Source organism: Harpegnathos saltator, unplaced genomic scaffold, assembly GCF_003227715.2.
Source record: "Harpegnathos saltator strain DR-91 unplaced genomic scaffold, Hsal_v8.6 scaffold59, whole genome shotgun sequence".
Classification (NCBI taxonomy): domain Eukaryota; kingdom Metazoa; phylum Arthropoda; class Insecta; order Hymenoptera; family Formicidae; genus Harpegnathos; species Harpegnathos saltator.
The window spans coordinates 339,197-357,500 of NW_020230415.1; the positions used below are offsets into that span (position 1 = coordinate 339,197).

An 18,304-nucleotide genomic window follows, 5' to 3' on the forward strand; every position below is an offset into this window, starting at 1 on the left:
GAATATCTTCATCATCATTATCGCCACAATTATCGCCATAAGTATTTTCGATTAATAGGTGCTTCCGCCGCAGCGGAGCACCCACCAACAATACCGACTACAAGTCGATCACAGTCGTTTCGTTCCTGCCGTATTATCTTGATACGCAGACACGATACAATGTCCCGTCCACACTTGGCTGATTACGATACGCGATCATGATACGATACGGTGATACAACACAAGTCTGGACCTACCTCGAGGGAAGAAGAAGAAACTCATAGAGTTCGGTCGAGACGGAAAACAATGATGTTGACGATGATGATAACGACAACGACGACGACAACGACAACGATGACGACGATGACGATGACGATGATGATGATGATGATGATGATGAATCAATAACGCACCTGCGACACGGCTGATCTGCTGGGTTTCTTTAACGCGATGGTATTTTATTAAAATTATAAACACGGGATTACAATACATCGTGTAACGCGTAATACTTGCTTAGAAACGTCGTTGAATCAAGGCCTCTTTGATTCAATATTCTTACCATCCACTGTCTTCTGTAATTTTTTTTTTCCTTTTACTTTTTCAGTTAGCTACGTGTGTGCGAGTCTGGTTTGTGCTACGGCATTTTTTTTCGTGTACGTTCTCTTACATACATGCATATTACTATAGCTTTTTTTCTTTTTTTCCTTCGTATCGTAGGGACGCATCCTCTCGATCGAGCGCGACGCGGCGATCGCGCGAAAACTCGCGCGCCCTTGCATAATAATTAGCGGTCCTCGGAGTGCGAACGCTCCACACACGCGACGGATCCTCCTTCCGTTCCGTCGGTGAGGCCGAACACACGGTGCCGTTTCGCGATTCCGAGACAGAGAATGAATGACTCTGCACGCGTGCCGCGTCCTACTTTTTAAAGACCGCGGCGTTCGCGCGCCAAGGAAGATACGCACGTTAATATGAACCGTCGCCGTCCCTTGCGAATGAAAATAACGATGTGCCCCGCAATATTTATTACGTCGGTTTCGTCGCCGAGAGGGCAACAGACTCTCCATCTTTCGCGTCTGTTTGTTTATTTATAGACAGCTTTATCGTGAACTGCAAGAACCGAGCGTATCGGCTCGAAGTTATATAAAAAATTCCGCGACAAACGGTTTCTCTTCTCTCTCTCTCCCTCACTCTCTCTCTCTCTCTCTCTCTCTCTCTCTCTCTCTCTCTCTCTCTCTCTCTCTCTCTCTCTCTCTCTCTGTCTCCTTTGCGTTTTCTTTTTCTCTCTTCATCTTCCTCGTGTCTCGGCGAAGTAACTTCATGTAAAAAAGAAGAGTCAGGAGAATCTTTCCTTTCTCTCTCTCTCTCTCTCTCTCTCTCGTTCTTTTCTTTTTTTCCAAAGGAGCCCGCCTCGCGTTAGTGAAAAACGTGATCGCTACTTCAGTCTCGCTACAAGGTAAGTAGATGGAGGCGCGCTTAAATTAATTTCGAACCTTCGATATGTTAGAGTTAAATTTTAACGTGTCTTTTTAATATTGCAATCGCGCGATTAACACATCGAGTTTGGCGTGCGCGCACCTCTCGCTTCCGATGGCGCGGCTATACGTTATTCGCTAGTATATGTGTTATATTCGCATTTTGGATTCCTTGCGCGTTTTACAGCGTATAGAACGTCGTAGTGCACACGCACACCCACACGCACACTCACACACATACACTCTCTCTCTCTCTCTCGCTCTCTCTTTTTCTCGAACAGCTTTCGCATTCGGCTACAGATAGAAAGAGACTTACAAAACTCGAAAAATAAACGATAGCTGCGGCAGTATTCGCATAGGTAGACCGTTTCTCGGGCAGCGAATTATTCACGGAGCGATTCGTGGGGCCGACGGAGGAGAGACCTTAATGCGATCCACGCGTGTCTGCGGAGAAATATTACGTGACGCGGGTTGTGTACAAGTTTAGAAAAGTACGGAGGGGTGTATCACTCGGAGTGGGCTATATCAATCGGCGCTTAAAAAAGGACACTGAGAACAGCGGGCAAGTCTGAACGCGTTGATTGTTGTCTTCTTATAAAATTGCACAATGTGCGAGCCATCGGTAGGAATAACGGCGTGAGCGAATTCGCTCCGGAAATAGACGAGAGACATTCACGAGTCGAAATTGTTGTGCCGCAATAATAATCCTGCAGATTCCGTCGAACTCGAAGCTTTTTGCGGGACCAGTGAAGAGTCTCGAATACAATTCCGGACCAAGTCCTTGATCAGCAAAAATGACAGAAAATAAACATCCGCGGCATTAAGTTGGGATAATAGCTCGTTATTGCGTAATGCACAATGCTCTCTTCACGTACGACGTGGTAAGCAACATTTCGATGGTGCGGGAGATGCGCGATGTAAAACCGTTCGCTGTGAAGTCGGCGTTCCCGAGCAGAGTCGAATATTTTCTCCCGCTTTAATTGATGATTTGTGTCAAGTCCATTAACTTCCACATTTTGCCGAGACTAACATCGTTATTTCGTCCGATGGCTCAATATAAATTCGCCTCGTTCAATTTCGTTCGAATCTCTTTCTCTCTTTTTTCCTTTACCTCTCTCCCCCTCTCTCTCTCTCTCTCTCTCTCTCTCTCTCTCCCTTATTCTCTCTCAAGACATATCTTGAATCTTGCACCATGTATCGCGTACCTTTCTATGAACACGTAATGTGACCTAAGAGCGACACGTTTGACCGCGTTAAGATATCGACGTCGTCGAGGGTGAGCGTTGAGAGGCTTTTCGCGCTTGGCCTTCGGTCGTGGCCTTGGCTCTGAAAATGCGCATATTTGAACGTGAGTTCACGCGAGAGATTTATTTCCGATTGTTGATACGTTTACCTCTATCACAGCATACAGACGTACGTTAGATACGCGCTTTGCCATACATTGCACGAGTGTATATAATAGGCTAACGCGTAGAGAAACTCTCGTGCGCACGTATATGTATTTCCGCGCGCGCGCGCGCGCATGCGCGTGTGTGTTATGTGTGTGTCATATGTCTATAGATGTGTTTGTGTATGTATATACTTTTGCTCAAACACACACATTCGTAACTGGATTACGATGTATACGCTTCTTCGGCATTCAATTAGTTAGTCACACATGGGTACTTAAGCCTCATTCGAGCCATGCGCATTTCGATACCGAGCTTAGACTATGCGAGTGTTATCTACGTGTTACGTATTATAGCGTCCTCTCCGTGAATCACCTATGGAAGTTTAAGTAGCCGGCAGTCGTTGGACAACGCGAAAAGAAAATGTCAAAGAAGAGAAAGCAAGCAAGCGAGAAAGAAAGGAACAAGAGAATAAAGAAAGAAGGAAGGAAAGAAAGAATCGATCATCGGGTCGACGTGGAGAACAGGTTTCGTGAATGTGAAAAGATCGAGACAGTCGGACGAGTGAAGCGCAGAACTTGGTCGTGACGGGGTGACGTAACGGGGTAGATTACGCGCGAAAACGTCCACGTCCACGGGTGGGCCTCGACATTGCGAACCTCAGCAAGTGTCAGCAACTCTCTCTCTCTCTCTCTCTCTCTCTCTCTCTTTCGCGTGAATCTCTTGCGATTGCTGCGTCCGCGATCGGACGAGTCGGACTTGTTCTCTTGTTCGGCATGGCAAGGCGCGAACGCTCGACGCCGCGAGCTCGCGAGTTCGAGAGAGATTCGGCACCTCGCGTCGTTCGCGCGTCAACCATCCGGGGGGGGGACTTCTCCTTCTGTCTCGTTACCTTCATCGTCGGATGCCCCGCGTCGCGTGCGCGTTCACGATACATTCCCGATCGCCTCGATCGCCGACTACTACGCCGGCTGCGAGCGACAAGAAGTGCACTCAACGGAAACAGCGTACCCTCTACGTCTTCAGAAGCATTTTGTATACACGTGAAACGCCAATTCTCGCCGCTCTGCGTCCACTCGCGCGTATCTTTTTACTCCTAAATCGTGTGTATCTAAACCTACCATGATACTGCGGTGTTTATCGTAAATGTACATATACCACGAGCGTACGGGGTGCATTCGCACGACCTTCTCCTCCTCTTGCGCTCCTCCTCCTTCGCAGCCACCGTCGTCGCCTCCTCTCCTCGACGCTCGGCGCAAGGATCGCGGGCGTTCCACGCCGCGATCCGTCCGACGTGCTTTGGTGGCTGCTTGATACTGGCCGAAAAGAGTCGAAAAGAAGCTCTCATCGTTCGTACGCAAGTCGATAGCGAACGCAAGGTCGATCGCTACGATTCCATCGCGGAGGGAAGCTCGACGCTCTTCCTTCTTTACGCGACGGGGATACGCGGTAGTCTCGCTCTTCGCTACCGCCACGAGTACCTGCGCCAACCCCGCTCTTCTTCCGCACGAGGTCCACCGAGCTGACGCGCGTCTTTCTCGCGTGCGCTCGCTTCTATGTGCTTCGGGTCTATATTCTACGGGATTTCGTACGATTACTGCGAGAGTATGTATGTATAATGTGTGTATTGTGTGCGCGTAAGTGTATATGAGTGTGTACGTTGTGTCTGACGATGGTCGTCACCTTTGAACCTTGTATGTCAAATGTGTGTGCCTTTTTTCAGGATGGGAGTGTCTGGCTGCCGTACACTCCGGTCCGTTCACCGGTCATCATCCGATAGATGGATGGGGGGATGGGGGATGGTTAGACGAGGGGGTTAGTGGTGGGGGTTGGGGGTCGGTGTGTGAGGGAGGGCCAGAGCGAGGTAGGCATTAAAAATCATGACTATTCACACGGTGGTCTCGATATTGGCAATGGCGTATTGTCAACAAATACTGTCCTTCCCGTAATTCTCCATGTACATCTCCTGGGGCGTGGTTAGGTTGTAGCGTCCGCTCAGCCGGCTACCGGTCAAGCCGTTGTTGTGATGGGTGTGATTCACGTGGAGATGATTGACGTTCAGGGCGACGTTCTTCTTCTTTTTGCGCGCCTTGTGTCGGTAGAGGCAGTACTTGAGACAACCGGTGGCCAGCAAGAGGATCAGGAATATACCAAGAGCACCAGCGCCCACCGCGACGTACAGCAACGTCACGCCGAAACGGTACGAGCAGTTGGCCTCTTCCTCGTCGAAGCCCGACGGACAGTGACGCACGCCGTCGCACCACAGGACTGAGCTGATGCACGCTTGGATCTCCGGACACCTGACGGCCGAGAACACACGAGGAAGAATGAGAATATTAGAAACGGAGATATCGATTCTCTCTCAGATGGGAATGATAAGTTTCTACCGCTTTCTACCGTTCGCGACTAGTATTTCATTTATGAGATACTTCTTTTCATTGAATAGAATAATCTGATATTATAAACATATATAAATATATAAAAAAAATAGGAATATACACAATGATAAAAGCACATATAAAAGTAAAAATATACAAAACAATAAAAGATATAAATATTTGGAAGTGGAAAGAGAGAGTATTAGAAAAAGCTGACTTTTTATTCCAAATTCCAAGTTAAATCAAGCTTTGAGTTAAATTTTCGATTTTAAAGATATTCACTCTCTCTCCCTCCTTCTCATTTGGTAATTTTATATTACAAAAACCGCAGAACCAACCTGTATGGGCAGTCCTCCGCGGGCAATATGGTGAACGCGTTGGCGCCCAAGTTGGACGCGGCCGGAGACCGCTTGGAGATCGCGATCCACGTGACCGCGTAGAAGCCGGGCTCCCGCTGCAGGAACTCCACGACGAAGCTGCGGGAGTGCTGCGCCATCGCCACGCTCACGTTCACGGCGCTGTAATTCCAGCCGCCGGAGAAGAAGTCGACGGTCTTGGCGGTATCGACGCCGCCCTCCGGGCAGATGACGTTGCGGTCCTTCGTGTTCGCGGCCGAGTACACGACGATTCGGTTCAAGGTCGTGCAGTCCTCGACGTTGTCCAAGGTGATGCTGTAGCCGGCGGTCCTCAAGTACAGGAAATTGATGCGCGCGTCCTCGGGCTCGATCAGCCACGGCTCGTTCACGCACTGCGTAGCCGTGAGGTCCTCCGTGTTCGTGAGGATCTCCTCGACCGCAGCCACACCGGGGATCACGCGTGGCAACGGGCTCCTGAGGGAGATCTCGCCGCTGGTGCCACGGAGCCGTCGCTCCTCCAGCCTCGTGGAGCAACCGTGCTCGTTGGACTCCGCGCCCACGGGCACGAAGCGGTACTCTCCGTCGAAGAAGAAGTCCCGGTAGTCTTGGGTGACGTTCATGAGCGTGACGGTGAATCTCACTTCCACCACGTTCGACGTCAGCGTCCGCACGACGATCTTGTCGGTCACGTTCGAGCACAGGCAGTCGCGAGCCTGTCGGTGAGATATTACAACGACCTTGTGGATACTTTCGGAGTCGGAGAAGCAATTTAAGCAGAATCCGGAGCTTTTTTCACTCCACAGGAATACGCTCTCGAACCGACATCGCGACTATGCAAGTGACCTTGCCATTATTGAGCAACTGATTCCTCAAATGCGACTGATAACATCTTATACGTGACTTCCTAGCAAGACTCGGTGTCCCTCACCGCGCGTCGCTAACCACCGCGAAATTCGGAAACGTGTTAAACCTTTGTGGCGCAGGCGGACAAAGACCAAAGACCCACTTATATTCCGTCAGTTTTTTATATTTTATGAGCAGTTTTAATGATCGATTTCTTAGCAATTATATTTTCTAGCTTCTTAAGACCCTAACTAGTGTAAAATAATTACTTGATTACTTGTAAGTTCTTTAAATTTATTATTGCTAATAGTAAATGAGTACGCACAATAAAATGTTTTTCAGAATAAATGTATGTCAAGGCGAAGAATTAACTATTTTTATTTGGGAATTGATATGCAGGGATTTTTTTGGGGCGCTGATTACGAATCCGTTGTCAGATTTTAGAAATTCAAAATGGCAGATCCAATATGGCGGACATAAAATTAAAAACTCAACCAATTTCCGTGAAACTAGGTATTTGGGGTTTTTTTGGATCGCTCATTACGAATCCATCATTAGATTTTCAAAATTCAAGATGACCAATCCAATAAATCGGACGGGAAACTTAAAAAAAACTTAAATTTCTAGAAAAATTGGTATTGAGGGATTTTTGGATCGCTAATTATGAATCCATCATCAGATTTTCATAATTCACGATGGCTGATTCAATACAGCGAAAAGAGTATTTTAAAAAACCCAAATTTCTACGCCATTTTGAATTTCGAAAATCTGACAACGGATTCGTAATCAGCGACCCAGGAAACAAAGTTGGATACAAAGTTTTATAGAAATCGGTTAGAAGGAAAAATTCGTGGCTCGAAGGGTTCGAAACAAATCGAACGAATCAGAATCCAAAAGTCTGACAAACTCGACTTGACGGGAAGAACGAGAGGATCTTGTGACTCTGTACGTACGAGCTCGACTCCTTGCCAAGGATACTCCGCGACGACGAGGTCCGCCAGGCCGAACTTCCTAACATCCGCCATGCGCCGGTCGCAGGTCCAACGGTTCACCAGTGGGTCCACGTAGGACGCGCATCTCTTGCCGCCGAAGGACGCCCTGGCGAAGGACAGCTCTATCCTGTGGTCGGGATCGGCCTCGAATCTGTACACGCAGCTGAGATTCTGCGCGCCACCGCGGCCGTAGAAGAACACGCTTTTGGGCGACGCGAATTTGCCAGCGTTGAGCGACAACGAGGATGAGGATGAGGAGGAGGACGAGGAGGATGAGGAGGAGGACGAGGACGAGGACGACGACGACGACGACGACGACGACGACGACGACGAGGACGACGATGACGACGACGACAAGGACGACAGGGACGAGGCGGAAGACGCGGGCGAGATCGACGAGGACGACGAGGCGAACACGTGGTTGCACGAGATCGCCTCGTGCACGAACTCGTAGCGGAGCACGAAGCTGATGGGATAGAGCGCGCTACCCTGGCGCAGTATGTGCTCCAGGGTGAGGTCCCTGCCGCTCGACACGTAGCTCTCCGCGAGGCTGCACGGCCGCGTGTGCCGGCTGCTGTTGCGCAGTAGACTGTGATCGCAGAGCCGTGGTACGTCGTCCTTGCAGAACTGTCCCATCAGCGTGACGTTCTGCAAAATGGTCGCGCGCCATGACGGTCGTGCGTCCAGATAGGATACACGTCGACTGGTCGCGACGTCACGCGACGACGATCACTCGTCGGCTGACGTCGGCCGACGCTGCGTTGTGTGCATTGTGCGCGGACGGTCACGTGAGCGGCCGTTGACGGTCGCTCCGATTAACCGTACTCGTTAATACATCGATTATCCTTCATCGATCAGAGAAACAAATTGCGGTGTTACTTCGGCAGAAAGGTTGCGCGTACTTTTCCGCGCGAGTTTCGCAAGACATCCGTCCGTCCGTCCGTCCGTCCGTCCGGCGAGGGAATTTCCTTTCGGGATTCCTTTTGGGAGAATTCTTGCCATTGGGCAAGACAGGTGCGTCTTGCAATATTACACGGTAAAATATCACGGACCTCAAATATCATCAACCTCTCTGCCCAGGATTATACATAGGTATTATTTTGTACCGACAAGGAACGTCTGCGAAGTGTGTGTGTGTGTGTCTCCGATTTCGACGAAACATGGCACTTTTGTGGAGTAGCCCAAAATAAGAGACCCACATTTTTTTTATCGGCAATGGCCGGTAGGTTTAAGGGGTGATACTATCTCTCAAAGTTTCATCCCTTTCATGCTATCTCGATTTATTTTGCAGAATTATTGCAGATAGGAGAAAACCTTTTAAACAAAAATTGTACGGTTTTTCACGTCGTACAATTTTTGCCGATAAAAAAAATAAGGGTCTTTTATTTTCGGCTACTCTATAAATATGCCAAGTTTCGTTGAAATCGGAGACACACACTTCGCGAATGTTCCTTGTAAGAGAAGAAACGATTGTTAATGTTATTGAAATTATGGCTGTTTTTGGTCACTACTCTGCGTCTTCTCTTGTTGCTCCGATTAAAAAGCAATAGTAATTGCAATATGTTAGAGATGTGCGAATCAAGAATTTTTATGTCGAATCGAATCGAATCGAATCTCATTTTTTAAATTTGAATTCGAATCGAATCGAATCTATGAAATTTCACTCGAATTCGAATCGAATCGAATGAAACCGAATCAAATAATTAAAAAAATTTAATATGACTATTAAACATGCAAATAATGATGGAAGATTTTAATATGAAAGGGAATATTGATATTGTAATGTCATCTTAAAGTAAAATATATATTTAAATAATTAAAGTAATTTATAATTAAGTTATTAATTATAAGTTAAGTTAATTACAAGTTAAGGATTCAAACATACAGGCTCAGATGGCCCGTTTTGTAGCCCTGATGTACACAAACGATAATAGGTATTTCATACCTATTCGAATTATTCGGATTTGAATCATAGGGATTCGGATTCGAATTCGAATAGTTCGCACACATCTCTAGTATATATACACATATGTATACTATATTGATACTCGTTACGAAAATGGTTACAAATACTGAATAACTTTTTTAGCCAAATCTGGGGCCAGAGAGTTGCTGCCAATACTTGAAAGATTTGAACGCCTGTTTCGTTGACGCAGTTTGGAGCCGAGATGGTCGAGGAAACGAGGAAACTCATTTTCTCATTAACTCGCAAAAGTCAAATCCTCTCACTGGGCCGTGCCACTGCCGTGTAATCGTGAAAGAAAAGCAGGAGAAACAAAAGCAAAATCAAAGTTAAAGTGCACGCACCTTTCGAACAGCGACGAGCTTGTCCATCGTGATGTCGCCGTCCCATATCAAGAGCTTCGCGTTGCAATCGGCGGCAGTGTCGATGTTGGCGGCAGCGTCCACGCTGGCGGCGTAATACTTGACGAATGACAGCCAGACGATTTCGTTGAGCTTGCCCTGGAAGTGGTAGCGGCAGGTCGTGTTCGGCGGCAAAGAGTGCTTCGGGTTTTCCAGGATGCCCGACGAGTTCTCGTCGCCGGATATATAAAAGTCGCAATTGTCGTTCTCCTTCACGAAGCTCCGTGATTTCTCGTCGACGAAGATCACCTGCGCGCACAAACATGCAGGAGGATACATCAGGTCGGCGGAGAAGTGAGGGACGGGGAAGCATTTCGCGAATTTTCAGTCGTCGTTCGCAATACCGACAACTCTTCCGCTTCAGCTGTCTTCTTCTTCTTCTTCTCCTTCTTTCTGTTTTCTTTTTTTCTTTTTCTTTTTTTTAATAGAGACGACTACTTCGAAATTCAAATTCGCGATGACGCACGGGTGATCCGATCCCGCGCAACGACGCGATGTGCCAACGCGTCATTCGAGTTATTTACCTGAACTTCGAGCTCGAATCCCGGCAGGAAAGACAATGGCACCGGGTGAAACGGATTGTCGTACGGGGATGTATGAAACTCTAACAACATCGTATTGTGACTGCTGACGATGTCTGGCACCGCATCTCCTCCGCACAGCCTTACGAGCACTCGGTCTGAGGTTGAGCTGCCGTCATACACCGTCAAGTAATCTTGCACGACGTTGCACTGATCCCACACCCTTGAAAAGCACGCCAAGTTTACTCGCGAATTCGTTCTGCGAATCCCGTTATCTTCTTCCGCTCTCGTGCTACATCCGCGTTATTCATCCCCCCATCCTCGCTACTCTATCTCGACATGCTCATTCGTTTCGTTAAGGAAAGAAAGGAAAAAAAGAAAGGAAAGGAAGAAAAACGGAGAATACCCTAGCAGAGAAATAATCGCAATTAATACAACGATATCGACGATGGGTCAGTGATGTAATTTCTCTGTAATAATCGAGGCGATGTAACCGCACTGTCCATCTATCTTTATCTCGCTCTCCTCTCTTCTTCCCGCTGTCTCTCTACTTCGACAACTTTCGCATCGTAAACATCATCAATATACCTCAGCACCCGTTGACTTCTGTCGTACTTCACGACCTGGTCCTTAATGTGTATCTTGTGACTGTTCCGTTGACTAACGGCAAGCAGAGCTCGGTGACCCACCGGCGCGCGGTTTTGCTCCACCCGATAGTAGCAAGTGACATTCCTGGGGTAAACTCCGGGATAATTCGGCGACTGCAGCCGGCAAGCCCTAGTGTCGCATTTGGTGAGGACGCGATCGCAATACGTGCCGTTCACCAGCTCGCCGCGCCATGTGGACATGCTGCTGTTCCCGTACCTGAGATGCGCCTCGCTTCTTCGCAGGAACTTGTACGACAGCTTGAAATCGAAGTTGTAGCCGATACCCTGAAAAACCGAAGAATCGCCCCGATATTGGGCCGCGATCGTTTGACGTAACGCCTAACAGCGCCGGCGCGTCCCGCTCTTTTTCCCCACGAGAGTTCCGCAGGATTTTCGGCACGCAGAGGACTTTCCTCCGGGAACTCGCACACGCTCTCTCGATGTGGCAAATTTTCACGATACCGTCGACTTTTACTCGACGTCTGGATAATCCGTCAAGAGCTGGACTTTAATCTGACGCGAAGTGACAATTTGAGAATGGCTCGCAAGGAGCGGCCGTTGGACGTAAACAACAAACACCGACGTTTCAACTTTGACGAGAGAGAAACGGAGAGAGAGGGAGAGAGAGAGAGAGAGAGAGAATTTCTCTCTCTCTCTCTCTCTCTCTCTCTCTCTAAAAAGCAATCGACTTTGAGAATCCTGTTATTTACGTTGAAGGTCCTTTTTCGGTGGCAATTCGCGCGTGAAAGCGCAACGCTGCGAGTTCCGCATCGCCGCGGGAAATCAGGACACGCGCGTCCCCCGAAGCGTGAGATAATTTTTTACCTGGTCCGATAAACGCAGTAAATATAAAGTCAGATTGATGGAAGGAGTTTCGCTGTAATAAACGGTGTAGCCCCACGCGCTGCCGCACCATTGTCCTCCTGTCGCAGGACGACCTTCCTCGCGAATAGTCATGAAACCATCTGGACATCCTTCCGACGTGAAGGATAGAAAGCGGCCGACCGTGAAGGTATCAAAAGTTAACTGTAACACCAGGAGCATTATTCTAAAACTTACGAGTCGGCGAATATCCGCGCGGGCGCGCGCGCGCGCGCGCGCGCTCGCATGAGAACCGCCCGGCGCGCGTTGGCCGCTTTTCGGAAATAAAAGCAAAGATAAAAGTTGGAACGCAATTATTACGGGCGAGCGAGAGAACGGGCGCTCCTCCCCCGTAATAAAAGCAAACATTTCTATTACAACATAGTTGATTATCTCGCGTGGTAACCGCCGCGGCCGCGGCGTGTGTTTCGCGGTGCGCTCGCTCGGGCCGCGAGCGAAGCGGAATAAACTGCAAAGTTCCGAACCGAAAGAATCTCAAAAATGGCCCCGCCGCGATTAGCCCGCGTTCAACGTTCCTTGCAGAATCCGAGTAATTACCGGCGGAACGGAGGAGACACCGCGTCAGCCATTCTGCCGGTTCTCGCCGACTGGATATCGATCCCGTGTTATCGCGCGTGGGAAGATATAATAATCGATCTGTCAATATCATCCCGGGATGAGGGGAGCTTTCAAAAATGCCTCGTGGAAACTTTAGTCAACGGGGGGTGGGGCTTGAGGCGGGAGAGGGATCACAGTGGGGGGGGATCCGACGAGTAAGCATATTCCGCGACGGTCGGACGCGATGTTTACTCAGCGCCGGCAGCCGATTTAATTTCGCCAATAAACGCGATAAGAATCGTAAAAGCCGGGACATAAATTATTATCCGGGCTCCGGCGCGGCGGCGGGTCCGCCCCGCGCTGTCTCCTCCGTGACAGACTCCTCCCTCTCCTGCGGGTCGCCCGAGCGAGCGAGCGAGCGAGCGAGCGACCGGCCGGCCGGCCGACCGGCTGAGCTGAGCCGAGCCGAGCCGAGCGAACTGGATGTACCAGTCAGCATTATTTTCTACAACTACATCATTTCTACGTCCAACCTGGACCAGATCCCCGAGATCGGAGCCGGCGGCAGTGAAGTTGAGGTGACACAAGAATGGCAGTCGATCCTCCCTTGGCCGGCGTATCTCCACTCTGTAAGTCCGGCCGACGTCACCGTACAACGTTCGATTGCAGGCTGGAACGTTTGGATCGCACCATGAGATTACATATGCGCGAATACCTGCGCATGGGGTGTCTGACAAGCGACGACATGACGCTCGTGCGTGCGCGGATCTGTCCGGCTTGTACCGGTCTCGACACGGTTGAGCGAAAGTTGTGGAGCTGCTGCGACGAGCGTTTCTTTTTACGCCCTTTTGCACATTTTGCCGTGTCGATGATGTGTTATAGCCGTATCACACTAGCGATTCGCGACTGCGGCTGCGGCTGCGATTGCGATTGCGACTCTTCCTCGACCAATCAGAAAGCAGCGACTCGCGGCTGCGACTCGCGACTATCCATGTGGACGGCTGTCCATTTTTCGAGTTACAGCCGCAGTCGCAACCAATCACTCCGTATAATCACGTGACCCGCTCGTCATAATCACATTTATTTAATAGTATGTAGAAGAAGTCGGTGATCATTAGAATAAGGTTATATCTAGTGTTGTTTTATGTGTTACATATTTTTTTTTTAAATGTCAAAATAATTTAATAAGGAGACAGACTATTATTTAGTAGATCTCGTAGAATGTAAACCCCTTCTCTGGGATTGTACGTGTGACAGTATGTTAACAGTATTTAGCCGCAGCCGCGATCGCTGATCGCAGGTGTGATTGGAAAACAAGAAATCGCAATCGCAATCGCAGTCGCAGTCGCAGCCGCGAGTCGCTAGTGTGATACGGTCTTAAGATATCACGGCCGATCAACGTTTCGATCGAGATTTTCGCGCGCCAACGATCGTTCGGCTCCCCGGCCGTTTCGTCCTTGCGAGATTAGGCTAAGTTCGGGGTAGATGGGTATAGGGGATAGAGATGGTCAATTGCTATAATTTTGTTAATATATGCTAGGCGTCAGCGCTGATCGGTCAGTTGTGAGTTGGATGTATCACGAGTAAGTGTGTTTTATCCTGATGCACAGAAACACTGCTATTGTGAGTAAATAAATGTTTTATGTTTCTAGTAACCTCCAAAATGTGTTCCACATGTCGGAAAAATACTTTGCGAATGCGATTTATTTTGAGTTACAACATTAGACTTGGGATTAAACGACTAGAAAAACATCGTATTTTTATCTCGTATTTTAATCTTGAAATTCGTCACCGAGACTACGTTTCACGCGGTATTACGGTTATACGCATTTTTACGCGAACTCTCCAAACGGGGATAGATGGTCCATTTTTTCAGCGTTAGATGGGCAGCCTACTTAGCGAGAAATAGCAAGCAATGGACAGCGGATCGACATTTTTTAGATATATATATATATATATAATCTATTCGACTGTCATTTTTCCCTGGTAACATTAAATGTCAAACTTGTCAACACCGATCGGTCAATCGGAGTTGGATCTGGATATACCACGAATAGGTGTGTTTCTTCCTGATACACAGAAATACTGTTATTACGAATAAATAAATGTTTTATATTTCTATTAACCTCTAAAATGTTCCACACGTCGGAATAATACCTCGCGAATACGGTTTATTTTGAGGTTTATCGAATATTAAACCTGGGCTTAAACGACTAAAAAACATTGTATTTAACCTAAAAATTGGTTACCGAGATAACGTAGGCTCAGCTGTCTCTTGACATATGACCATCTATCCCTCACAGAACATTTTTAATATTTCGTTATTATTGGCGTCCCATGAATTTTTTTTTCACAAAAACCTTAAACTTTATCCTCTATTGAATGTGTTAATATGTTATTGACCATTTATTTCATTAATACAGATGTGTTATTTGCAATTAAAAGAACTATGTCCATCTATCCCGGACTTACCCTAATAGCTGCCGTGAAATTTTTTTCTGCGGAACGACAGAGGACCTTAATGTTCGGTGCGATACGGCAGTCGCCCACGAGAGTTATGTCATTCGTTGTCAGACGAATTGCACTAGCGGGGAATGCAAGAGTCACTTTTACGGATGATGGAAGCGCGACGAGTGAGGCGCATCCTCTGGCTAGCCCGCGAAGTAGTGTTCCGCGAAATTTCTCAGCCGTCTGACCGGCCGCGCGCGCGCTAGCGTAGGGCGGCGCGGCGCACAGAGGTGGGGCCAGATGACATTTTTTGGTTCAAAATTCTCTAGAGACCTGAATTTTCAACCGATCCTCGACACCAATGGATGAGGTTGGTCCTGAATAAATTCCAAAGAGATCTGTCTAGCCGAAATTTTGCAAAAATTATCGGTTCAGGGTTCATGGGTTTAGTCTTAAAAGGGTTTGTCTTAAAAGTTTACCGTTTAAAGTACAGTGTCTTGGATTCGACCTCAATGGGTTCGAGCCTATGGATACTAAATGCGAGACCCCAGAACTTACAATCACCTTTTAGAAAACTCAGAATTTCAAAGTTCATCATTTCAGCCCACATTAAGAAAGAATTAAGGATTAAAATCCCTCGGTTTCGGTGCTTAACGGGTCTATATTTGATGTTTTTGTATTCTGGGCATATGAGTTTTGGGTTAATGGGTTTCTGATTCAAGATCGATAAATCTCGAAGTGTCTGTTGATTGGTTTCATAGTTTCAATCAGCTGAATACGCTATTAGACAGAAATAAGTGTCGAATAATGAGTATTTCACAAGTTTCTCGCGTTTAATGATAATTTTTCCTCTTTTGGGGCTAGTAATTCAAGGAAAAAATTTGTTTAAATTTTGGCAAGACAGATCTCTTCGGAATGTATTCAGGATCAACCTCATTCATTGGTGTCGATGATCGGTCGGAAATTCAGGTCTCTAGAGAATTTTGAAACAAAGAATGTCATCTCGCCCCACTGTGCGGTGGCTTGAGTTTTCCTCCGTGTTTTGCGAGGAAACAATGCATAAATTAAATGAATTTCGATCGCGACTCGCGATTATTTACATCGTGCGATGCTTATACGCGGAAAACAAGTCACGGTGCGCCCGCGACCCGGTGAGATAAATTATTTCGCGAAATATTAATAACTCCTAACTACTCTGCCTCTCTCTCCTCATCTTCTCTCTCCCTCTTTCTCTCTCTCTCTCTCTCTCTCTCTCGCTCTCTCTCTCTCTCTCTCTTTCTCTTTCTCTTTCCTCTTTTTCCTCTTGCTCTTTCCCTTGCAACGAGGTCGCGTATATCAAGTTGTGTATATGAGCTTCGGCAAGCTGAAGTGTTTTTATCGTGCGATAATTATGCGCGAAAAATAAATCCCAGTATATAATTATTCTGCATTATAGCGCGTTACGACAAAATGTTATTTTGTACGATATTAACTACTAACTGCTCGCGCGCGGTGTAATTTGCGTATCCGGCCGAACATTCACCAAATTAAATACGTACAACATGCGAGCTTTATAAACCGTTGCTATATATTTGCATATTTAATATTTATTTGTAGCGGAGGGAGACTCGTCCTCGCTCTCTTTCTCTCTCTTTCTCCCTCTCCCTCTCTCTCTCTCTCTCTCTCTCTCTCTCTCTCTCTCTCTTTCTCTCTCTTTCTTCCGCAGAGACAACGCGGGTGTTTAAGAAAACCAGCAACGCGCGCGAATCTGCGCATCAACAAAGAGCGCTTAAATGTTGATAATGCTGATTGAAGATCTCCCAGCTTAGGCCTCGCACGTTCGCGTCCTATGACAACGTAGACACAGCATAATTAGTCCGTGTAATTAGCCCATTCTGCATGGCGTGTGTTTCAGCACGCGCGATCCGAAATTCCACGAAGGGATTGGATTACAGCGGATAGTCGCTGTGATAAATTTGCACTATCACACGTCGCGGATTCTATCGCAATGCTCGAGAGAGAGAGAGAGAGAGAGAGAGAGACGCCTATATTATCGAGAATTAAAGATTCAAACGAACGAAAATGCGATGTTTGTGCGACGTAATTGTATTTGCGTATCGCGAATTGATTAAATTTCCTATACGGTGGTGTAATTATTATTATATCAATAATGAATAGGTGAATTATTTGCCGGGATAAATTATGCGATAGAGCTGTTCGGAACAAACTCGCGCGCGTGTGTTAAGACTAATCGTAACACGCGCGCGACACACACGTTGTTGGCGCTGTTTGTCGTTGTGTCGGTGGCTTTTACAAATCGGCATGACGTCACGCTGTGGTCTTGACAGGAATCGGGAGAGAAAATGATCGCGCCGCGAAATAATTATCGGAACCGAAACATCATACGCTCGGACGAGCGAGAGCCGTTCCCCGCTTTAATTCGCGGTGCGTCGATACGCGAGATACAGATACAGATACGCGGAACGAATGCATATACCCGGGGCGCTTCAGGCTGGAAACCAGCCGCAATCACTCCGCGCCGCAAATTTTTCATATCGCCACAAATTTCTCCCCTTTTTCTCACCGCGCGATAAACGAATTTCCGCCGCTCTGCCGCTTTGTATTCTCTTGCCGTCGCCGTTCGTCGTTTGACTCATCATCAGGCAACGATCAGATGTCTCGCACGTAACCCTCGTATGTCCCGACGAAACACGCGGAGGCTCCTCTCTCTCTCTCTCTCTCTCTCTCTCTCTCTCTCTCTCAGTCATCAATAACGCGCGCGCGCTACGGTAGCGCGAATTTTTGTCGAATTATATCAGCAGTCGCATATAAATCGCGAATTCGACGAGAAAGAGAGTGCAGCTCGCGAAGCGATGAATTCTTTCCGCAGAAAAATGATCGACTGCAGGAGAGTCGTCGAGAGAGAAGAAAGGGAGAGGGGGAGATTTATTATTTTCCGGATTAAACGCTAATAGAGACGAACCAGCTCTCTCTCTCTCTCTCCCTCTCTCTCTCTCTCCCCCTCTCTTTCTTGTTAGAGAGAGAGAGAGAGAGAGAGAGAGAGAGAGAGAGAGAGAGAGAGAGAGAGAGAGAGGGAGGGAGGGGAGGGGGAGAGGAAAAGAGCCAACAAGAGGGGCGTAGGACAAGGGATAAAGGGCGGAGAGGCAAGGAGGAAGGAGTAGGTATCGATTCACCCCGGCGACTCGCTTTGTTCGACGTTTTCCCCGTCCGTCGGTCGGCAGGAGCGCTGGTACTCACGGGTGCAATATCTCGGCTCGTCGGCCTTGTCGTCGCAGTCATTCTCGCCGTCGCAGTACTTGTCCTGCGCGACGCAATGTCCGATGCCGCATTGGAACTCGGACGGTCGGCAGAGCGACTCGCCGTTAGCGGTGTCCGATGTCGGGCCGGTCGTCGAGCTCGACGAGGACGAGGACGAGGACTCGGATGACGTCGCGCCGGAGTAAACCGCGTAGCTCGGGTATCCGGAGTAGTCTGACGAGATGCCGGAGTAACTA

General features: G+C 48.0%; 1 protein-coding gene across 1 annotated transcript in view; it reads right to left on the minus strand.

The window, feature by feature from the left end:
* Positions 1-2,449: 2,449 nt before the first annotated feature.
* LOC105191619 (uncharacterized) overlaps positions 2,450-18,304 on the minus strand; it is an 85,455-nt gene continuing 69,600 nt past the window's right edge. Inside the window, exons 2-10 of the mRNA XM_025304153.1 lie at positions 18,048-18,304; positions 12,896-13,032; positions 11,769-11,969; positions 10,885-11,228; positions 10,300-10,519; positions 9,719-10,024; positions 7,373-8,059; positions 5,559-6,289; positions 2,450-5,142 (exon numbers count right to left, since the gene is read on the minus strand). The exon at positions 18,048-18,304 is cut by the window's right edge and continues 79 nt beyond it. Coding sequence (XP_025159938.1) covers positions 4,767-5,142; positions 5,559-6,289; positions 7,373-8,059; positions 9,719-10,024; positions 10,300-10,519; positions 10,885-11,228; positions 11,769-11,969; positions 12,896-13,032; positions 18,048-18,304 — 3,259 coding nt within the window. The 3' untranslated portion in view covers positions 2,450-4,766. The remainder of the gene's footprint in view (positions 5,143-5,558; positions 6,290-7,372; positions 8,060-9,718; positions 10,025-10,299; positions 10,520-10,884; positions 11,229-11,768; positions 11,970-12,895; positions 13,033-18,047) is intronic.